Genomic DNA, 24,738 nt, shown 5'->3' with positions numbered 1-24,738 from the left:
AGGACATTAAGATTATTTTCGTATATTCTCTGTTCCTGTCCAAATGTGCTGTTTGTGTCAGGCCCAGAGCTGGCACATGATAAATGCTTTTAGAACTAATTCATATTCCAATCACTGCAAATGTAGAGCCTGTGTTCAATCCTGTCTCCATAGTCCTTTATATTCTGGGAAAAAGAGTCAAATGCCCTCTCTAATGCGCTAGCTCTCTTTGAAATGACAGTGTTATAATAATCCTCCATGCATCTAATCTCCCAAGATTCTTACTGTTGTTGTCTCCATATTATAAATGAGAAAACAGCATCAAACAGGTAGCGTGCCCCAAAGGCACACAGCAAGGATGGAGCTGGGATAGGAACCCAGATTGGTCTGAGTCCAAAGAGAGCAAGTTGGTATTTAATGCTCTCCCCGATGCTTTCCCTAAAGATGTATTCATTTCACTCTCCCTTACTCTTCGTTCCTGCAGAAACAACAGGAAAGAGTGAGGGAACAAATGGAAGCGGTGAACACGTCTCTGAACACATCTGCGGACTCTCTGACAACACCTCGCCTCACTCTTTCAGAACTTGATGATATAATAAAGGTAAGGACGCACGTGATTTGTTCAGGTTTGTATTTCCAGCAGGTTGCAACAGCAGCTCAGGGTCACACAATAATAATAAATTCAGATCTATCAGGTGAGCAGGCATTATAAAGATCAGATGACTGAATGTTTTAGTTTCTTGCACTGTACAACAGTCACTAGCCACATATGACTACTTAAATTTAAATTGCTTAAAATTAAATAAAATTAAAATTTTAGTTCTTGAGTCACATTAGCCACAGAGCTAGCAGCTACTACATTCAGTGGCACAAGCATGTGCAGAAACAGGCATTGCGCCACTGAATATAGTGGAACTTCTTGCAGAGAGTTCTACTGAAAGTGCTGCTCTCGATCCATCCTACTTGCTCTTTACTCATAAAGTTGTGTTTAATAAATCTGGTTTTCAAAATCAATAAAAATCACATTTTGTAAAAGTAGAAAATTTCCAATAAAATGCAGTGAACTGAACTCTCATGAAATAACTCTCAGCTCATTTTTATTACCTTTTGAAAGATATCACTTTCAGGCCATTTGATTGTCATCTCATCCTTTGACTATTTCAACACCGAACTCTCTGTCTTTCTCTCCAACCTGACCCCCATCACTCTCCTTGGTGACAGCAAAATCCATATGGATGAAGTCATCAACTCTCTGACCTCCAGCTCCTTGAACTTGTCCTCTCCAGCAAGCTTATCCTCCAGTCCACCTCTCTTATCCCACCTGTGGCCATACCCAGGTCTTGTCCTCAGTAACAGTACCTCCTCCCAAACCCTAGTTTCAAGCATCTCCCTCCCAGAGCACATCTCCTATCTCACTTACTTTAGAATGCCCACTCCAGTAATTCTCTGGCCACGTGGAGACCTCCCTGCCTTTCTTACCCTACCCCTCTCATGTGCTTTCTTCCCTCCTTAAGCAACTCAAATTACCAACATAATCATTCTTTCAAAATACCCTTAACTACCGTATCTGTCTGTTCGTCTGTTGTGCCTACCTGAGATTACTGACTCATCCCCAGCACCATGGCCATACCAGAGCAACTGCATGCAACTGGTGGGAACCCACTTCGCCTGCTATCAGTTCTGCCTGGTGACTTGGCTTCCTGCTTTCTGAAAAATCAGAGACAAACAGAAAAGAACTCCCTTGATCTTTCCTCCCCAAATCCGCTGGCCTGCCTGCATTTGCACCCACACCTCTGCCTCCCCTCCATTGTAAGCATTCCTTCTCCTGCCCGGCCCCTTCCTGTGCCCCAAACCCCATCCTTCCTCACCTTGAAAACAGGTTGCAGGGTTTCACTCCTCAAGTTATACCCTCTTTCTTCTGGATCACCCAGTTTCTCATTCTTTACTAAATCACTACCATCAGCATACAAACATGCTGTACTGTCTCCTATCTTTTAAATATCCAAAAGAAAAAAGCCCTGTAAAAAAATATATATATTTTATAAAGCTTGCATCCCCTCTAACTTCTGTCCTACCACTCTGCTCAGCTTCACAGTAAAATGTTTCAACAGTGACTTACCATTGCTGTTTCTACCTCCCAGACTCCCACTGTCCCCTATACTCGGCCATTTCTGAAGTGGGTTCCATCCCCTTCACTGAGACTATTCCTGTCCAGATCACCAGTGACCCACCTGTAGCCAAAACCAGGGTCGCCTGTCTCTCCCAGGCTTTCTCAGTCCTCCCTCCTCTAAACACCAGGTGGTGCCCTTGTCCTGGCTGCTGTGGTACCCGCTCACAGCTTCTCCCCTGGCTGGCGGTTTCTTCCCAGCCCCCTTTGCTTACTTCGCCTCTGCACACCCTCTAAGTGGTCAATATTTTAGGCTCTGCAGGCCACGTACAACCACTGTCTCTTATTTTTTTCTGGGTTTTGTTTGTTTTTATTTTTTTTTTTACAACCGCTTAAATATGTAAGATATATTCTCAGCTCAGGGCTATATAAAAACAGGCTTCGGTTGGGTGCAGTGGCTCACGCCTCTAATCCCAGTACTCTGGGAGGCCAAGGTTGGGGACAGTGCTTGAACCCAGGAATTAAAGACCAGCCTGGACAACACAGTGAGACCCCCATCTCTACAAAAAAAAAAAAAAATTTAATTAGCTAGGCATGGTGATGCATGCCTGCAGTCCCAGCTGCTCAGGAGGCTGAGATGGGAGGATCACCTGAGCCCAAGAAGTGGAGGCTGCAGTGAACCATGATGGCGTTTCTGAACCATGATGGCGTTTCTGCACTCCAGCCTGGGTGACAAGGTGAAACCCTGTCTCAAAAAAAAAAAAAAAAAAAGAAAGAAAGAAAAAGAAAGGAAAAAAAAGATTTGAGCTGCACTTGACACTGGGCCATGTTGATCTCTGCTCTGGATAATGAATGGCTCTGTGCTTGGTCCTAGGCCTTCTTTTCTAACTACACTCTCTCCCTAGCTGATCTCATTGACCCCCTTGGCTTTAAAGAACAATTGCACACCGATGATTACACAATTATACCTCCAGCTATGACACCCCACAGAGTTCCAAACTCCTATATCCAAGTGCTTACTTGACATTTTCAAGTCAGAACTCAGTATGATTGTAATAAAGTCACAATCTCATCTACCGTGTATTAATAATAGACATATCAAACTTGACATGTCTTAAATAAAACCCACTCCTTCCCCAGTCTTCCCCATCTCAATAAATGGCGCAACCCAATTGCTCAGATCAAAACTCCAGAGTCACTACTGCTTCCTTCTTTCTCCTTATCTCTAAAATGAATCTTGATTTCTTTCTTTCTTTTTCTTTTTTCTTTTCTTTTTTTTTTTTTTTGAGATGTGGCTTCGTCCTTGTTGTCCAGGCTGGAGTGCAATGGAGTGATCTTGGCTCACTGCAAACTCTGCCTCTTAAGTTCAAGCAATTCTCCTGCCTCAGCCTCCCAAGTAGCTGGGATTACAGACATCCACCACCATGCCCAGCTAATTTTTGGCATTTTTAGTAGAGATGGGTTTTCACTGTGTTGGCCAGGCTGGTCTCGAACCCCTGACCTCAGATGATCCACCTATCTTGGCTTCCCAGAGTGCTGGGATTACAGGCGTGAGCCACCACACCAGGCCTTGAATCTTGATTTCTGAGCACTTTCCTTGACTCCACTGCTGCTCTTTGGTCCAAGTTACCTCATCTGCAGTTTAAATTGCCACCAGAGCCTCCTAGCTGATCCAGTTGTCTCCACTCTTGTCCTTCAAGACCACCTCTCTATGCAGCAGCAGAACAATCCTTTAAAAACATAACCAACGTTATTTCTACTATATACACTCCCCAGTGGCACTTAAAGTAAGAAACAAGCTCATTTTGTCCTGGCACATGAGACCCTACATGACCCAGCTCAGACCCACTTCTCTGACCACATACCCAACTCTCTTCTCACTCACTGCACTCCAGCCCAACAAACTCCTATTTTTCAGACATACCATACTTATTTCCTGCCTCGGGATCTCTGCACCTGCTGTCCTCAGATCTTCAAACGGCTGGTGTCCTTATGACCCTTCCATCCAAATGAACCCCTTACCCCACTCACTCCTCATCCCACCCCACCCGTCGTATGTTATTCAAAATGTCTTTTACTCCCTGAAATTAGCTTGTTTGCTTATTTGATCACTTGTGTATTATCTGTATCTCTCTCACTAGACTGTAAATTCCTTAAAAGGGGAGACTGTGTTCGAAAGTATTCTACCTCCCAAAAGAGTGCCTGGTCCACAATGGGCACACGGGGAATATTTGTTGATTGAATGAATGAGTAAAAGTGGTAGGTCCATGGTCTATTTTCCACTTATACAATAAAAAACATTTTTTTTTTCAAAGTATTGTTCCCTAGATGACCAACCAAAATGGCTAGAGGTTTAATACTGCCTCCACAAAAGTAAATCTTTTGTACTATGAACCCTTTGTGCTACATTCTGGGATTACAAAAATAAGCTAAACTCAGTTCCTGCCTCCTAGGATTGTATGATGTGATGAGTTAAATAACCACTTAAAATGATTACAATCATGTGACACACGAATGAATAATAAAAACACATGGCAACGCTTAACTCATCCTGAGGGGGTTAGGGATGACCTCAAAAAGGAAGTGATATTTGAGCTGAATTTGAAAGGAGCAGAGTTTTCCAGGTAGATTAGACAGAAAATAAAAGAAAATAATTCCAGAAATGGAAAATATGTGCAAAGGTAAGAGACCGGAAAAAATTATGGAGCATTAAAACAACAATCAGTTGGTCAAGATTAGACTATGGGATATAGTGGGTTGGGGTTCGTGAGAATTGATAAAATTGGTGAGAGAAGAGTGGTCAGTTGATGATGTCATGCTTAGAAATTGGACTCATTCCTGCAAAGCCACTGGCTGATTCTGACAAGGGACAGGTCAAAGTTTCTTAATAGGAAGAGTACCTTTCCTGTAAGATGGTAGAGAATGGATTAGAATACTCAAAGACTGCGCTCAGGGAAGGAAGCGAGATCACTCAGGGGAGAGGAAAGGGCTGGGATTCAAATGCCAACTTTCATGGTCTCTTTCCTGGTCAGGGAAAGAGGAGACCCAGGAGAGAACATAGTCACAGAAGCTAGGAAAAGAAAAGACTTTTAAGCGAAGACAGTGACCAACACTGTAGCAAACCACAGATAGATCCAGTAAATGAAGATGGGAAAATGTCAAGTGGATCTGGCAATTTGGGGCCAGGTGTTGGTGATCTTGGCAAGAATCATTTCTGTAAAGTGCACTGTGTCAAAGCAAGAGAAAAAGCTAGAAGGGAGCCTAAAGTGAAAGAATAAGGTTGTTTGTTTGTTTGTTTGTTTGTTTGTTTGTTTGTTTTTTGATGGGAGATACTTGAGCATGTTTATAGCTGAGAAGAGTCAGTAGCTGGGAAGCAAGAATGAATAACGGGGTTACCAAGACAATGGGGCAGCATGCTTTATACAGAAAATGAACACGTTTCCTCTTAAAATTGGAGAGAAATTTATGTGTAGGTGTAGCTATAAATACATCTATAGAGTTTGTGGGGAAGGGCTGGGGGCCGGTTGCAAAAAGTTGGGGAAATACCAGTTCATTAGTTTTGGAGTCTCTGAGGGAGTTACCAATAAATAGAGCCCCTATCCAGAACCCAAGTTCTAAACAGGTTGAAACATAAATAAAATAGTAAATACAGAGACCAAGGATGTTGCCTTATTTCTGAAGCTACTAAGCAGCAGGCATGGCTTTAGGTCTCTTAGCCAAGTGGGGTAGCTGACATTCAGTCCCAGTATTAGGCAGCTCTACCTACCCAGACAGGCAACACTGTGAGGCTTAGATGGGGGTTCTGCTCAAAATAGCTTTCATATGGAGGAACACAGGAAAATTCAGGCTTTCTGCTGGCAGCTTGCTCCCAAGACGAAGAAGGGTGGAGTTGAGCAGAACCTATAGAGTTATTCTTCCCAAATTTACCCATCAAATCAACCATTCCCCTCTCACAGGAGTAGAGTGAGGAAAAGGGCAGAGAGGTCTGGAGTTTCACTCACTGGGCTCCCTGCATATAGAGGAGACATCAGAAGTGTGGAAGAGTGTCCCCCACTAACAGTTTATGGCCTCCAAAGAAAAAAGAAAATAAAGTGATCTGTTTAGAATCAGATGGAGGTGGGTGAAGGAAGTGTTGGCTTAGGAAGAATGACAATGTTTAGAATCACTCTTTGGGTGACTAGGAGAACAAATCTCTTTGCAGCATTGAGGGGCCAGCCAAGGCTGAAAGTCATGGGTTTGCAGGAATATCTGTCTACACAGTTTCACGATCTTTAAGCAAAATCGTAGGTCTGTGGTTGGATTAAAAACCAAGAGAGTCTGGGTTACAAGGTGAGTTTCAGGAAGTAGTCAACCACCTGAAAGGTAGCTGAAAGGTCAAATGAGAACTGAATGATGTCCATTAGATTCAGTAACTTCGATGTCATTAAGTTAACTTCTCTTGGTAGAGTAATGGAGTAGATATCAGACAGGAATAGGTCAAAATGGGGAATATAAAGTGAGAGAAAATAGAGACAACATATATAAGCAACTTCCATTTTTTGAAATACTTTGCTACGAAGAGAGGAGAAAAGTATTGTAGTAACATTAGGGACATGTGTGGATACTTGAAGGTTTTAGTTTAGTTTCGTTTTTAGATCTCAAACGGCAGAGATTTCTGGGTTGTAAATGCTAAGGAAGCAATAAATACAGAAGAAAGAGCTGGCAGTGCAGGATAAATAGATATCTACTTAGAGTATTTTAGACTTATGTGGTCCTGCACTGAAATTTACTGATCTTCATAATAAGAAAGAATAGAGATTATCTTTTGGTGCCTAGGAAAAATGTTTTAAGTTCTTCTAAATTCAATCTATTTATTAAAATTTTTTTCTTTAGAATGCGTCAGGGATTTATGCAGAAATAGATGGAGCTAAAAATGAACTACAAGTAAAACTATCTAACCTAAGTAACCTCAGCCATGATTTAGTCCAAGAAGCTATTGACCATGCACAGGAACTTCAACAAGAAGCTAATGAACTGAGCAGGTAATATCCTGGTTTCAGAAATGTAAATATCTATCATGGGGTGAATAAAATATTACTATTCAATTCCATATGCCAGAGCTACTGGAATACAGTTTTACCAGGTTGGTTAAGGTTGGATATGCTTATGTGTTGATATGTTGGTTGGTTGGTTGGTTGGTTGGTTGGTTGGTTGGTTGGTCCATCTGCGAGTCCATCATTGTTCATTGCAATTGTTTGGGGGAGCTGGTCTTTTTTGTTTTAAAAAAATCTGTCATATTAAAGGCCGTGTTCTGGGAAGAAGAGGGTGTCTGTTCCACAATTACTGGTAGGATGACCAAAGACATTTTGGTTAGGGCCATAAATGCTGTATAAAACATTATCAAATAAATCAGATCCCTTTAGAAGGTCTAATTCTAACATCACCTATTTATTTCATAGACAGCATTATCTTTCCACACCCAAGTGTCTTAAGTAAAGCTGGTCGGGAATTGGCAATATAACTGACTTCTGATAAATACTCTACAGCACCTAGCAGGAACTATTTGATTTCAACACCTGTTAAGAGAAAATCAACTGGCAATTTTCCTCCCAGCACCTAGAAGAGAGTCACACACCTCTTGGACACTCAATTAATGTTAACTGAAAAGTACTGAAAGATCAGAATTGAATTCATGACCCTGAAATAATAGGTAAATAATGAGATCATTATAGAGAAAGACTAGAAAAAAAGGACCAGTAAAGGTCATGAATAAAATAAGAACCAAGATTAACTTCTGTTCAAACCATAAATCACCTTCTTATTCTTGATTGCCAAAATGTTCAAACACTCTTCCAAATCTCCTATGAAGAGAGAAAAAAAGAAAGAGAGAGGTAATATAAAATCTTGGTGTGTCAGTGGGTGAGACAGTGCTGTATCCCGCTCGGTATCATGGCTCTAGAAAATAAGCTTTTGACGAAGGCAATAAAATAGAGCTTAGAAAAAACACTATTTTGATAATATACTATATTAGCAGAATGTTGTTTTTGAGATCCATCTTATGGCTCTCTTCAGTATTCTTTTGTCATTTTGTAGCTACATCCCATTCATTGGGATTCCAAAATACAACTTCTATGTATAATGCCACTCTGCAACAAACAGCGTTCCAGCATGATTCTAAGACAGTTACTACATGCTTTACATGAAACGTGATCCAAAATATCAATCACCCTCAAGTCCTTTTGTATTTAGAATATTTCTGACTATATATTCATGAAAGTATTTCAACTTAGAGACATCTTCATTCAAAATGTGAATATCCTTCCACATCTGTCTGGTGTACACAGTGATTTACGTGCTGTGCTCGAACAAAGATAAACAAAATTCATTCAGAAGCTTCCATTTCAGGCTGGGCGCGGTGGCTCAAGCCTGTAATCCCAGCACTTTGGGAGGCCGAGACGGGCAGATCACGAGGTCAGGAGATCGAGACCATCCTGGCTAACACGGTGAAACCCCGTCTCTACTAAAAAATACAAAAAACTAGCCGGGCGTGGTGGCGGGCGCCTGTAGTCCCAGCTACTCGGGAGGCTGAGGCAGGAGAATGGCGTGAACCCGGGAGGCGGAGCTTGCAGTGAGCCGAGATCGCGCCACTGCACTCCAGCCTGGGACAGAGCGAGACTCCGTCTCAAAAAAAAAAAAAAAAAGAAGCTTCCATTTCAATAGCACATGTTTAATTTGAATATTGAGGTAGTACTTGTTCTGTGCCTAGTAACAAAAGCAAAGTAATAAAGGCTTTGTTTCATGCTCTTTGGTATATCTTACCACTCTTGCCAGCAACATTTTAAAATATTAATAAATATTTGTATTTTGTCCCTTTTTAAAAAAAATGTTTTCTTGTCTGCCTTCCCCAGATTTTGCTCTCTGAGCCGTTTTCTCAGAAGGGGTTGTGGGGAGGAACAGGTATTGAGTATTTTTTTTTTTTTTTTTTTTTTTTGCTTTGGTGACATTTTTGTCAAATTTTCTTTTTTTTTATTTTATTTTATTATTATACTTTGAGTTCTAGGGTACATGTGCATAACGTGCAGGTTTGTTACATATGTATACTTGTGCCATGTTGGTGTGCTGCAACCATCAACTCGTCAGCACCCATCAACTCGTCATTTACATCAGGTATAACTCCCAATGCAATCCCTCCCCCCTCCCCCCTCCCCATGATAGGCCCCGGTGTGTGATGTTCCCCTTCCCGAGTCCAAGTGATCTCATTGTTCAGTTCCCATCTATGAGTGAGAACATGTGGTGTTTGGTTTTGTGTTCTTGTGATAGTTTGCTGAGAATGATGGTTTCCAGCTGCATCCATGTCCCTACAAAGGACACAAACTCATTCTTTTTTATGGCTGCATAGTATTCCATGGTGTATATGTGCCACATTTTCTTAATCCAGTCTGTCACTGATGGACATTTGGGTTGATTCCAAGTCTTTGCTATTGTGAATAGTGCCGCAATAAACATACGTGTGCATGTGTCTTTATAGCAGCATGATTTATAATCCTTTGGGTATATACCCAGTAATGGGATGGCTGGGGAAAAGAGAGAAGAATCAAATTGAGGTATTGAGTATTTAGATCAGACTCGCCTCTGTGGAGCAGAGCCCCGTGACTTCTATAGGCCCTAGGCACTTTTGCCTTGGTGGGTTCTTTTCTCCATAAAAACATTAAAACCTTTATTTCATGTCTGCATTGGTATAAAGATTAATACCATTATTATTGTTAGCTTCATTTTTTTCTTCTGATGAAAAAAAATTAAAATGAAACCGCTGTGCCTAATGAATGAATCAGCCCTTCTGTAGAGGAGGTAGAATGATGATAGACTTGGTTAACAGAGAGGAAAGTAGCCAAAGAAATATAGAGAAAGTCGCTCTGAGGGAGCACACAGGGACTGGAACTGGATGTAGGAGATTGAGGAACAATTACCGAGCTCAACAGGTCAGGCGGTTTGAAGACAGGAGCCAGTGTGGGATCTGCAATGTCACATACGAGGGTCACAGAGGACCTTCTGGAGGTTACCGACAAATGAGGTGATGATACTAATCATCGATGTTTGGGACTGAGAAAAAAAATAAGGAATTGGCGGATTTAAGACTGAATAAAATTAAGACAAAGGATTTAGATGAACTGTGAAAGTGGAGATTAGAGTTTATATTACAGAGGCAGTAGAAGTATTTGTCAATAAAATAAATTATGTGGGTACACGTAGTTTTAAAATCCCAATTCAGGAAATAGTGTAGGTATAATAATAAACCCTGATGATTACCAGATGCCATGTATTTCCATATTTTATTCCTGTTATATCTCACATTATTAGCCCCTGTGTGCAAATGTGCAAGTACCCTGTGTGATGAGTACTCAGTAAATATTGGATGAACCTTACACAGGCCAGAGAGGGGCAAAGGCAGAGACTATGGTGTGAAAGGGCAGGGGTGAGGGTGGGCTTAGGTGGGGCTGTGTGCTGAGGAAGGGCTGGGGCTGTCTCACTCCTGAGGCCCAGGATGCAACCAGGCCTCAGGAGTGAGACAAACCTTGACAATATGTGCCCTGGCCAAGCTCTGCATACTCTCCTAGAGCCTCGGCTTCCTCTGTGGAAAGGAAATAACAATGCCGATTTGGATAAGCACTAGGTAGTCGGCATCATGGCTTCATTCCTCTGCCTGACCTCTATCACATAAACAAACTCCTGCTAGAAGAGGTGCACAGGCTGTTTTTAAATCATCATTCCCTTTTCCTGCTGCTACTGCCAGACAGGCAGCCGTCATAGAACCAAAATGGGGTTCAGCAAAGACAGAGGAATGCAGAGGAGGTGTGACCCTCAAGAAAACCTTGCCACGCTAGGTGACTTTGAATAAGAGGAAGGAAGCATTTGTGATCCTAGAAGTATTTAAAAAGCAAGCATTAAATATGGCCCCAAGAAGGTAAGAGGGAGAAATAATAATGTTTGTTTATTAACAGGAAGTTACACAGTTCAGATATGAACGGGCTGGTACAGAAGGCTTTGGATGCATCAAATGTCTATGAAAATATCGTTAATTATGTTAGTGAAGCCAATGAAACAGCAGAATTTGCTTTGAACACCACTGACCGAATTTATGATGTGAGTACTCCCTTAAAGTTCTTTATACCTTGCCTTTCCCACTGGCTTTTCTGTTTTCTGATGTCGTCTCTTGAACTTCCAGTGTGAAATCCAAATGGCAGAAAGAGTGGAAAGGTCAGGGGAACTAAGGAAAGACCATTTCATGAATGCCGTGAAGGTTTCAGTCTGCAGGTTCTTCAAGATGTGCTGTAATCCAGTCAGCAAATGCCAGTTCCTTTGACAGCTTGTTTTTTTAGCCAAAGTCCCTGAAAAAAAAAAATATGTATTTAAAATTGTTCTTGCTGATAGAGAAGATACTTTATGCATTCATTTAGATTTTTTTCAACTCAAAATTATTTGCTGCGTGGCTTCTATGTGGCAAGCACTTTGGTGGGGCCTTGGCCAGGGCTTTGTTCTAGGTTCACTGAATCTTTCCAAAAAAACACATTACCTTGAAAATGCCAAACACATTACTTTCTCATGGTCACAGATTTGACCTTAATTTTGAGCTGTGAAAATGAAGCTGAATGAATTTTGCTTGGCGTTTAGCAGATAAACTGTGTCATTTAAATCCTACAACTATGAATAGTTCATTTCTTCTGCTGTCATTTTTACTCTCTCCTCCCAATTCCTTTGTAGGCGGTGAGTGGGATTGATACTCAAATCATTTACCATAAAGATGAAAGTGAGAACCTCCTCAATCAAGCCAGAGAACTGCAAGCAAAGGCAGAGTCTAGTAAATATCTTCACTTTCATATCTCCCTTCTAATGTGTAGCTGCTTCCCTCCTTTCATACATGTATACAGAGGTTTCCAAATCTAGGATTAAAGAATGATAATAACTAAATAACATATCAATAGTTCCTGCTCGGAGTCTAGTTACAAAAGAGCAAAGATTTGATACTTTAAATTGTGATTTTAAAAAAAAATGCCACGTAGTAAACTACGTGGAAACATATAGCTATCTCACATGCTGTGGCTATGCCTGCTAATCAAACAGGCTGACTAATAGAAACTTACCATAAATATCCATCTTTAGGGGGAAATGTCATAAAATACACTTAACACCAAAACTGTATTGCACAAAATTTCCCCTTCCTTGAACAATTCCGAAGCCCTTTTAAAATGTTTCCCATGAAGGAATGGGTCATCACTGTGAGTCAATTAGGATAAAAGGGCACCACAAAGTCATCTGGTTATTTGCATTTTTTTTTTTTTTTTTTTTTTTTTTGTAGTTTGTGTTCTACATAGGTTACTGCATTTAGAACAGACCTAACAGCCATGTGGTAAGAAGGATTTCCAAAGGCCAATGTTTGCATCTGCTAAAGTGCTCGCATCCAAGGGTGAGGGAAGGAAGGAAAAATAAAAGCAAAATCGCATTAGACAATTTTGAATCTTGTGAGTTACTCTTAAAAACAATTGAATGGACTAAGAAATTCACTAAACATTATTCATCTCAGAGATGATGAACTAATTCCTAAGGACTTTCGAACATTGACTAATGAGGTTGGAAATTCATCATCTAGCAAACTTCTAACTACCACCTAAAAACAAAGGCCAAGTTTGAAACTATAAATCTCACCCAATTTTGTTAAAGCAATTAATCTCATTTAACCATGCATTTTCTTTCTCTTTTGCAAAGAGCCATTACATAGAGAAGATAAATGCATGTTGCTTTTCATACACAGATACTTAACTATTTATTTCTCATAAAACAACTGTTATTTTATTCTTCTGGGCAAACAAAGGCAGTAAAAAGTGCCATTGTTTCTCTAGCCTAATTATTATATGTCTAATTAATTTATTGTATAAGTCTATCCTGAACATACTCTACGGAAAATAATTAGAATATCAGTAGTGAAGAATTAGAATATTAACAGTAAAATATTTCTAAATAAATGTTGCTATATCTATGTATTGCTTTTATTTCTTGTGTTGTGAAGACCAGAATGTGTCAGTCTTCATGACACAGTGACTTAAATATTTTATTCTTTTTGATAACTTGTAATATATTCTCTCAGTCTTGTCATTATTGAGCTATTGAACTTCATAAAAGCAACTTTTCTATTTCAAATTTAACCATTAATCGACCCCTACCCACATCCCTTCAAAGTTCCGTATTTTCTGTCTGATAAATCTCTCTGCATTAGCCTGTTTGAATATTTTACAGACCTGTTCACCTATTTCATGATCTCGTTTGGCTAAATCCCTTCATGTATTTATTTGCAAAAGGAACAACAATAGGGACTTAGTACTGTGTGGCTTAGAACTTTACAGGGCTGTCTTCCCTTGATAATACACACATTTGTGATGTACATTCAGGTTTCCAAATTAAACCATAGTCATCTACTAAATTATGTTATAATTTTAGATTACCTTTTCTTCATTCCAAATTCCCTTTAATGATCAGTAATCTTTACTTCCCAACTTTCTCTTTCATTATATATACCAAATAGTTGATAATCAATATAATCTCAGGAAGCTGCTATTTAAATGAATCTTCTACTTAACTCATTTGCAAAATGAAAAATATTTATGCAAGTCAGTAAATTCCAAATAGAACACACTTCTTATGAAACATTTCTTCTTATAAACATCAAGCCCAAAATAGATTTTCTTCCTCATCTTTTTATCAAGAGCTCCAAATATAGAGTTAAATATATTCTTTCTCAGTATATCAGGCAGGATTTTTTTTTTGTTTTTGCAGTCATGAGACCCAAAAATAAGAGCTAAAACATTGCTTGTATTATAATGTTTGGAAATTGAAATTAGAAAGAGGAAGAAGGCAGGGTGCAATGCAAATTTTCCACACTACCCAGAAAAAATACAAGAAGTACTTGTATTTGGTTAACTGTACTTCATGACACCACCACCCCTTATACACATCTTTGGGGGGGGGGGGAAGATAACAATAAACCAATTTGAGTTTAATTTGATGTCCAATTTGAGTTTGTTTTAGGATTTCAAGAATAGTTTAACATTTAAAACATTAATTGTAATTTGTCACATTTATAGGATATAGGATAAATTCATATGGTCATCTCACTACATGCAGAAAAATTATTTAACAAACTTGATACTCATTTTTTATTTTTAAAAAAGACTCTCAGTAAGCTAGGAATAGAAGGAAGCTTCCATAATCTGAAAAATAAAATAATATTCAGCAAATATATTAAAATGGAAATATTGAATGCTTTTCCACTAATATTAGAAACCATACAAGGACATGCTACATTACCAATTCAATGTGTAAAAATCTGGTTTAATTTTATACACAACAAAGGGAAATTAACTTTTTAAAATAGCAGTGTTTACAATAGCATCAAATACATAGGAATAAATCTGACAAAAGAGGCTAAGGTTGCTACACATAAAGATGTAAATAAATGAAGATCTAAACAAGAATTTATATATAAATGATAAATACCATATTCATTGAGTAGAAGACTAAAATTTGTAAAAATGACAATTCTCCCAAATTCATCTACAGATTCAATTCAGTATTGATTAAAGTACCTGAACTGAATATTCTAGAATTTATATGGAAATGAGAGGGGAAAGCCAAGAATAGCCAAGATCATCTTGAAGAATAAAAACAAAGCTGGAAGACAAACTGCATTATCAAGATTTATTATAGCGCTATATGGAAATTAAGACAGATATAAAAGATTGCAATACCGTATTCTCTCTTTTGAATAACGTTTAAAAACAGACACAAACAGGTGGAGATAGAATTCAAAATAGTGATTATCTTCGGGTAATCACAGGGGCTCTAGGGAGCTTAAAAGGTGGTAATAAGTTTCTATTTTCTTGACTTGGATGCTGGTTTATGTTTTGTGTTCATTTTGTGAACATTTGTCAAGCTGTGCATTTTTAAAGGATGCCTTTTTCTAGATGTATGCTATATAGCAATTAAAATTTTATTGAAACAAATAAGAAAACAAGGATTATTTTTATAACCAGTCATCATCATATATATAGAGACAGAGAGATTTTTTTCTTTTCAGCTCTTTACCAATTGTGTGGTTGGTGTTATAAGTCACGGCACGGCTATATGTTTCAATTAAAGAAATTAACCATTATGGCATCCTAAGTCACTCACAAGCAGTATTACAAGTGTTCCGCAATTCTGCACCTCAAATTTTAAATGCTACTTTCCAGAATTGTTGATCTATGTTCAGAGTATTCAGAATGCTGCAAATACTGCAGATGACTGCATCGTACAAATGAGAAGTTTCCTTGTTGAAATGGAAACCTTTTTGAGGCATCTTGGCTCCACTAGTACTTCTTTCTGCTGCTTCTCCACAGGCAGTGATGAGGCAGTGGCTGACACTAGCAGGCGTGTGGGTGGAGCCCTAGCAAGGAAAAGTGCCCTTAAAACCAGACTCAGTGATGCCGTTAAGCAACTACAAGCAGCAGAGAGAGGTAAGCATAAGAAAGAATTGAAGTCTCATCTGTTGGTTCACTGGAGTGTAAGGTAAACCTTCACGGAAGGATTAGGTAATTCTTTATTTGTCAATGTTTTTATACATAAATGTTGTTTTCTGATGACAGAATAACATATTCATTACCAAAAAAAAGTTCTAGAAAATAAAAAGAAGAAAATAAATATAAATGCAGTAATTACACCACCTAGAGGTGATCTTTAGATTTGAGAGCCTTTTTTCCAGCATTTCCTCTGTGCGTGTGTGTGTGTGTGTGTGTGTGTGTGTGTGTGTGTGTGTCTTTTAATGGGATCATGCTGTTTATAGTGTTTGGTAATGGCTCTCTTATGAATATCCTTCCTCATAACAATATGCCCTAATTTGGTTATTGGATTTCTTTGGCCCCAGCTGTAAACAGCTTCCCTCTGTTACATGTCAAGTCATTCTTATCATATAAGCAACAGGCCCAAACAGAGACCAAATAGAGACCAGGGAGACCAGCAAGCCCAAACAGAGAAACAAAAACACATGTTTTGCTTAATCTGGGACTGCAGTGGTATCTTAGATAGATGCGATTGGAAGCAGATGTGCCTTCCTTGGCACAGTGAAAGTTAAAACACTAGTGTAGCATACGCGTGTTTTACTAGAATGAGCAAATCCTAGCTACAGTGCTACAGTGCACCAAAGCTCTGGCCAGGTGAGTGGTCATTCACGGAGAAGCCTCATCATCACCATCATCAGAGTGACTGTTTATTGATGCTTAGTGTGAGCTGGGCACTGTCCTAAGTGTTCAACATACCTGTATTAGTCCGTTCTCACGCTGCTATGAAGAAATACCCAACACTGGGTAATTTACAAGAAAAGAGGTTTAATTGAGTAACAGTTTTGCATGGCTGGGGAGGCCTCAGAAAACCTACGGTCATGGCAGAAAGCACCTCTTTACAGGGCGGCAGGAGAGAGAATGATTGCTGAGCAAAGGGGAAATGCCAGACACTTATAAAACCACAGATCTCATGAGAACTCGCCATCACAAGAATAATATGGGGAAACTGCCCCCATGATTCAATTATCTCCCACCCATCCCTCCCATGACACGTAGGGATTATGGATGAGATTTGGGTGGGAACACAGCCAAACATATTAATACTTTATGTCATGGGGATAAGTACCACTATTGCCTTCAGGCTGATATGAACCCTGATGTTCATCAAGGTTAGGGAACTTGCAACAAGCACAGCCAGTAAGAAGCAGATTCAGGATTCAAACCAGCATTTATCAGAATCCAGAATATGTGAGGCTAAATGAAATACATCCTCACTTTAATAAATTATTTATTATTTATATATTATTAAATTAAGTATCATTTTTATAACAAAAATAATCAGAATTCATTTAGGTGATGGTATAACTTCAAATTTATAATTGTTTTACAGTTATAATTATGTTACAATTGGGACCAAAGAAATCCAATAACCAAATTAGGGCATATAACCAATCCAATAACCAAATTAGGGCATAACTTCAAATGTATAAAATTTGAAGTTATAAAATCACCTAAGTGAACTATAATATTATAAAAATAATAAACTATTTTTATAGACATATTAGAAAATTCTGATAAGAAAAAAAGAAGAAAATCACCTATAATCCCATCCCCTAGACAAAATATTTTGTTGTAAATTTACATTATGGTTATTTTACAGATGTAATTTTTAACAAAATGAGAATTCACTAATAAAACTCTTTGAAATTTGCTTTCTTTTCTGTTAAAAACATCTTTCTTTATGAATTAATTTCTATAGCATCATTTTTATGGCAAAAGTGTTCCACAAGCCTACTTTTTCAGAAAAGAAAGTGATATTTGCCATTAATTTCAGACACGAACCTCTTATGAGTTAAAATCTCATATTAACTCATATGCATTTTCTATGGCTTTCTCACCAGGTTACAGGAAATACAATTAATCTTCTTTTTAAATTTATCTCTTAATTTGGAAATGTTTTCAGTGGGCCGCATGGTTATCTAAAAATCTTACTTTTGCTTAAGAGCCCAAAATGTGAGATCTATTTCACTGAAGGGTTAAAGGGGTGTTAGTGTTCCCCAGCAAATGTCCGGCTTCTCTGCAAAGTGAATGACCCTATGCTCTGTGTAAAGGGGATGCCCAGCAGCGCCTGGGGCAGTCCAGGCTGATCACCGAGGAAGCCAACAGGACGACGATGGAGGTGCAGCAGGCCACTGCCCCCATGGCCAACAATCTAACCAACTGGTCACAGAATCTTCAACATTTTGACTCTTCTGCTTACAACACTGCAGTGGACTCTGCTAGGGATGCAGGTATCACTTAGCAATTTCACAATTTGAATCTAATTAAGGAATTGGCCATTAAACTCTATACATCTTTTGTCAAAAAACAGTTTTCTTCATTTGGGTTTTGGATTTGAAAATTATAGAAGTTAGCTTAGAAAAAGAAAAGGTTTTGCTCTATTCATCTATCTATCTATCTATACCTGTCTGAATACATATGAGAAACATACATATATTTTGAATGAACACTAGATAGATTGGTAAAGAGTTATAATTTTTTCTATATGAAATAATGGTAGCAATTGTATCAATGTAAGACTTATCCTTTAGGGAACAAGGTTAATCAAATGTTGGGTAAATAATCCTAACACAATACTGTTTAGCTTTTAGGAAAAAAATTACTAAATGGCATTGCTTTTACTAGTCAACATTGCTTTTTCTTTATCTGAGTAAAACAGGTTATTACCAACAAGTACTGAACATGGCCAAACACAACTCCAGCTTTCTATTAAGAACAGCATGTTGACCAACTTGAATATATAGTTCTATAGAAGTGAAAATGAAATATTTTCATGTCCACCTAATTTATTTTGTAGATATTAGAACCATGCAGTACTTGTGAAATGTCCCTTTTTCCATTCTCACATTTTTATCCAATCACTTCATAACTTCTTAAATAACAATGTCTGTCAATATCATGACAATATCATGACTAGAACTTTTTGTTCTCTAATATGGTTTTGCATACAATATTACCTTCATTTGTATCTGAATTAAGAGAGGTCATAAATCCATATATGACCTGCCACTGCAAATTTTATTCCAATTTACAAATACCGATTCCCGTAACAGTAAAATAGCTCTTTTATAATGATCTTTTAAGTATATGTTGGTTTCTTCCATGTAACCACTCATGGAAGTGCTTTTAAAATTTTGTCTTTAAAAGATTTGCCTACATGAAATTCAGCTATTACATTTATAATGATATGGCCTCGGGAATATGTACCAAATCTGTGTTACATTCTTTTTTCCATTTTTTACCAGTTTTATCAAGTGATTCCAATAAGCATCCAGAACTTTCAAAAAAATTGAAATTGTTTACTGTGCTTTTCTCAAATAGCATTTTGTGGTTCAAAACAAAGTAAATGAAAGAGGATACCATAATGTAAGAAACTTTATAAATACTCTAATATAAGGTGGCCCCCTTTTTCTGAGATAATTGATTGTAGGGAGCAGGGGGACTCTGTCTTATATACATTTCCATAATCAACATCTAACATAATTCATTAAGTATATTATGTCTAGTTTTTAAAGATTAGTATACTATAAAATAAATGCTGTTGTCAGTGATCCAAACAATAAATATTTACCTCTGTATTAATCAATATAATAAACTAATAGTTGCTATTATTTTACTTAATTCTATTCCTTGTGCTGGAGAAACATTGTGTGTCCTAAGCACAGAGAAGGGGTGTTTCCTTGGTCTGCACTGACATAGTCTCCTGAATCTGAGTTTAGTTTTTCTCCAGGAAGAGGCTTGCTCTTGCCCAGCTACTAATGCTTAATGACCATGGCCCTGCCCTTAGGTAAGAGAATACCTCAAAAGTATTTGTCTCTGAGCCAATGGTTCTCAAATACCAGTGTGCATTAGAATCACCTGGAGGGCTTGTTAAACACAGGCTGCTGGATCCCACTCCTGGAACTGCTGATTCAGTGGGCTTGGGACAGGGCCAAGAATTTGCATTTCTGACAAGTTCCCAGTGATGCTGATGCTGCTTGTCTGGGAACCACACTTTAAGAACCACTGTTCAGTCAATGAAACTCTGGAAAAAGTTATGCCATTCTCTTTGAGTTTCTCTCAACAAGCCGTATCCTTATGACTGGTGCTTTTTTTTTTTTTTTTTTGAGACAGAGTCTCGCTCTGTCGCCAGTGCAGGGGTGCGATCTCGGCTCACTACAACCTCTGCCTCTTGGGTTCCAGCGATTCTCCTGCCTTAGCCTCCCGAGTAGCTGGGATTATAGGCGCACACCACCACACCTGGCTAATTTTTATATTTTTAGTAGAGACAGGGTTTTGCCACGTTGGCCAGGCTGGTCTCAACCTCCGGACCTCAGGTGATCCACCAGCCTTGGCCTCCCAAATTTCTGGGATTACAGGAGTGAGCCACCACGCCCAGCTGACTCACGCTCTTTTCTATGTTTAAGTTATGCATTCAAAAAGAAGGACATAAGAAGTAGCCAGTGTCAGCCTTATTGGGCACAGCTGCACTAGACTGAGTCAAGGGGAGTGTTGTCTCGCACTCCGGCCACTTCCTCTTTTGCTGTTTCCCCCAACCCCCAACACCCAGAGGTTGTTTTGTTCTCCAGCAAGATGTCCAAGAGTAAAAAGAAATAAAAGGTCACTATGATCTGCTTGTAGCATCACCCTTGTCTGCACCCACAGACCATGGCCGCCTACCCCTACCTTGGCACAGTTGCCACTTTTCTGAGTGCTACCTGTGTCCTCCATTTAGTGCTCTCTTCTGGGACAGTAGCAGCAGCATGATGTGTGCATGGACATTCTGGAAAACAATCTTCCCACCTTTTTTCCCAGTATTCCTTTTTACCTGTTATATCAGTTATATTAGAAATGCAAGCAGAACCTGTGCTTCATGGTTAAAGGAACATTTGATTATATACCGTGGACCCTGCCCTTTAGAAAAAGTTAGCTTGCTCGACATACAATTTTTAGATCAATAAGTATTATAAATGTCACAAAAATAGGAATGAATTGTGCTTTGGGCTTTGTTAGGTCCACAACTATGCCAAATGTCATGCTCGGGGTCAGGTTCGAGCCCATGCTGAGGTCTGAGGGGAGTGGGTGGGTGGCAGATTGCTGAAAGAACACTTGGGGGATGTAGACAGGTGAAATGTAGTTTTATTCAGCCGCTCTCTCATCAGAAGCTCTCTCACACTGTCTGCTGTGTCTCAGCTGCTTGCTCGGGCTGCTCCCACACACAGCTGCACAGCCGGCTCTCCCTTGCCTTCAGGGTCAACAGCTTAACTCTCTCTGGGCACAAGTCGGTTCCTGGCTCCCCACTGCCTGCCTTCAAGGCAACTGCCTCTCCCTTACAGGGGTCAGTAGCGTTACTCTCTCTTTGGGCACCAGCACACCCGCGAGCCATGTTGAGCCCTGGCTCTCCCTCTGTCCATCTGCAAGACAGGCCACCTTGGCACCCTCTTTCTCTGGGTGCAAGTGCATGTGCCCTGTGCATGGCATCAGCAGGGCAGCTATACCTTTTCAAACAACAGTGGCTCTGAGCCAAGTATGCGCTTACAAATAGGTTATATAACAAATGGAGTGTGCACCTGTGCCCTAAACTCGCAGAGTCACTCTGGCCCAGATGTCTGCCTCGACCTATTCCTTGACCAAAGCACATCCATGTACCTTACAGGCTTTACGATTAATTTTGCAGGATTCAAATAATTTCTTATTGTTCTACCATATATAATCCGTGTTTGTTGTCTACATCTGATTCTTGAAATATGCTTAATATTGAGATATTTACTCAAGTGATTAATTTTTATTAACTGCAGTAAGAAATCTGACAGAAGTTGTGCCTCAGCTCCTGGATCAGCTTCGTACGGTTGAGCAGAAGCGGCCTGCAAGCAACGTGTCTGCCAGCATCCAGAGGATCCGAGAGCTCATTGCTCAAACCAGAAGTGTTGCCAGCAAGGTAACTGATGAAAAGACTCATCAGTCACTCAGTGATAATAATAACACGAAGCTGAGCTCCAACTGCTTGGGCAACTTCCAGAGCCTGGACCTTTCCACTGTATTCTCCAACTCAGTAGTTCTCAGCCCCATTTGCTAATTAGAAACACGTGAGGAACATTGAAAACGAAACCAATTCCTGGTCCCAACCTGAAAGCAATAGATCAGACTCTGTAGAGGAAGGGCTCAGTACCTGTATGTTCTTCAAAGCTCCCAGGTTATTCTAATGTGTAGTCAGGTTTAAAAACCACAGAGTTAAACTAGCCAATAAAGCTAATATAGCAAAAGAAATCAAGTAAAGCCTCAATAAAAGCCTCAATTCGTTCTTATATTTTATTTGTTATTTTAACAGCTACTTTAGTGCAATCACCACAATGGAATAATCTATCCCATCTGTCCCACCCCTTCAAGAAATTCTCTGATACAACACAAATTATGCGGAAGCTTTTACTGACCGCCCGCAGGGTTGACCGAGAAATCACATACTGGCTAAGAGGAATAAACTCAACAAAGACACTGTTTGGAGACACATAGAAGCAACCTAGCACAAGATAACTAGAGCCGGCATTTGTAGGAACATCTCCTGATACAGCAATTACTTTTCAGTGTGGCAAAGTGGAGCTTGTTCTTGGACCTCTTGAATTTTTTTAATTGATTCATAGACCAGACTCCCTTTTTATGAACAAAGTATATGGTTTTATTTTCTCAATTAAGAATCAGCCTGAGCAGACTACTGGTCCTAATTACTGACAGAAAGAAGCATTAGAAATCAACTATTTTGTACTGTAGAAGATTATTCTTGATAAATAGACCTGACTTTTAAGTGGTGATAAATAGTCCCCTGTCACAAATTACCTTATTTAGATGCCCCAGTGAACATTTTCAAAAAAGGCTTATCTAAAGGTACATCAAGAAATGGCATTCTAAAAGCTAGGTTTTGATGAGTGCTTTCTTGTAATGTTATTGCTATAAAGAGTATGACTTTGGGACCTTAATCACCTAAGACCATTTGCTGAAGACAGACTTAGCCCTACCTTTGGGAGCTGGGAGCTCACTCAGTGCCGCCGAGTGAGATGCTTTTCATGCAGACATGCACTATTCTCAGACTCTCACTTATTAATGTAAGACTTTAATCCCCCACACGTCTTGTTTATTAAGATGTATTGGTCTTGGCCAGGCTCAGTGGCTCATGCCTGTAATCTCAGCATTTTGGGAGGCCAAGGTGTGCAGATCTCTTGAGTCCAGGAGTTTGAGACCAGCCTGGCCAACATGGCAAAACCCTGTCTCTACCAAAAATACACAAATTGGCTGGGCATGGTGGTGCACACCTGTAGTCCCAGTTACTGGGGAGGCTGAGGCACAAGCATTGTTTGAACCTGGGAGGCAGAGGTTGCAGTGAGCTGACATTGTGCTACTGCATTCCAGCCTGGGTGACAGTGAGACTGTGTCTCAAAAAATAAATAAATAAATAAATAAATAAAGGTGTATTAGTTTTTACTCAACTGGTAACATAGGACAGCTGCACTCCAGTCATTTGAGAATACAGAGCCTTGAGCTCACTGACCACTCACATTAGCCAAATCAACATTAGTAAATTAATGTAAAGATGTCTAATCATTTGGAAAGATTCAGCTAAATGGCATAAGTATACACAATCCATCCACTTGTAAATACTCTACAAATTACCCCTGAATCAGACCAGTTCAGCATATCATATTGGGCCTCTGAGAAATGCACTTACTGAATTGTGCTTTGTTGTGATGCCTTTCTGTGAGCCATTATAAAAGACACCTTATGAACTCATTATTACAGTTATTATAATGGTAGGACCAGGCACTGGAAAGCACTTTAGAGTTATCATCGTATTTCATGCTCACGACAAATTTATTATCCTCATTTCACAGATGAGGAAACTGAAGGTTAAGTGACTTGCTCAAGGTTACACAGCTAGGAAGAGGCAGAGCCCATCTGGTCTGAGACTATAAAGCTAGTCCAGACCCCTCCCAACTGTGCAGACAAGGGCAAGGATGTTGCTCACAGTCTCACCCCATGCCTGTTTTATGAGGACCCTAGGGAGAAAGTCCCAGCTGTATTAGTAACTGAAATTAGTTCGACTTCTCCCAATTAGTTTTATACAAATTGTGTGAGCCTTGTGAACTGTATACTGACCAGACAACTTGAGTAAGTTGTTTAGTTCACCCAAACCGAGTACGCCGTTCGTTGTGGAATTCATATTTATCCTCATTCTTGGATCTACTTAGTCACCACTTTTTTTGCTTTCTTTCACCCCACTTTAAATGACTATATCACAATCTGCCCTGAGTCTTCTCTTCAACTAGGGGAGGATGTGAGTGAATAACTAAAGGTATGGAGGTGAAGAGAGCTTAGAGGCCCCCGTCACAAATGAGGGAAGACCACTGAGAACCATGAGAAAGCATTCTGCCCATTTCTGCAAAGCACTTTTAATGAAACCATTGTGTAACTCCAGATCCAAGTCTCCATGATGTTTGATGGCCAGTCAGCTGTGGAAGTGCACTCAAGAACCAGTATGGATGACTTAAAGGCTTTCACATCTCTGAGCCTGTACATGAAACCCCCTGTGAGGCAGCCAGAACTGACCGAGACTGCAGATCAGTTTATCCTGTACCTTGGAAGCAAAAACGTAAGCACATGAGTTTGAAAGGAGGGAATAATATTTACAAGGAGAGCTGCTTTTTCTCTTGCCTAAAATAAAGCTACTAGGCAAATGAACCAAAACAATGCCCATTCTGGTGACTCAGAAGATCTCATTTTAATGACAAGATTAAAAGAATGACTCAAGAACAAGTAATTTTTCTCTGTGTGGGAAATTGTGGGGATTGTTTCCTATTACCATCGCACTGCTAACTTTGATGAGTGAATGGAATACCTCAAAGTCTTTCAGAAAGACAGAAGCCTATTCTGTTTGATGCTGAATCCTGTTTGGAGATGCATAGTGAACAGTACTGTCAGGCTATATTATATCCCTGGGTAGCCTCAAAAAATTAGCCCATTCCTGGTAGCCAACAAATTTCCATGAGCCTGAGCAAGGAT

At 39.5% G+C, this 24,738-nt stretch overlaps 1 protein-coding gene across 5 annotated transcripts in view; it reads left to right on the top strand.

The window, feature by feature from the left end:
* The window catches only part of LAMA4 (laminin subunit alpha 4), a 149,172-nt gene that overhangs the window by 89,460 nt on the left and 34,974 nt on the right, over nt 1-24,738 (top strand). For all 5 annotated transcript variants that reach the window (XR_012433362.1, XM_065543230.1, XM_005551624.4 and 2 more), the window contains 8 exons: nt 464-580; nt 6,959-7,107; nt 11,065-11,206; nt 11,825-11,921; nt 15,493-15,609; nt 17,763-17,942; nt 21,489-21,628; nt 24,155-24,328. Coding sequence is in view for 4 of the 5 variants with exons in the window: in XM_065543230.1 (XP_065399302.1) it covers nt 464-580; nt 6,959-7,107; nt 11,065-11,206; nt 11,825-11,921; nt 15,493-15,609; nt 17,763-17,942; nt 21,489-21,628; nt 24,155-24,328 (1,116 nt within the window). In the remaining variant the exon portion in view is untranslated. The remainder of the gene's footprint in view (nt 1-463; nt 581-6,958; nt 7,108-11,064; nt 11,207-11,824; nt 11,922-15,492; nt 15,610-17,762; nt 17,943-21,488; nt 21,629-24,154; nt 24,329-24,738) is intronic.

The sequence above is a fragment of the Macaca fascicularis genome, chromosome 4 (assembly GCF_037993035.2).
Source record: "Macaca fascicularis isolate 582-1 chromosome 4, T2T-MFA8v1.1".
Classification (NCBI taxonomy): Eukaryota; Metazoa; Chordata; class Mammalia; order Primates; family Cercopithecidae; genus Macaca; species Macaca fascicularis.
Note: the sequence above shows the minus strand (reverse complement) of the source record. Positions and strands in the feature narration are given on the sequence as shown.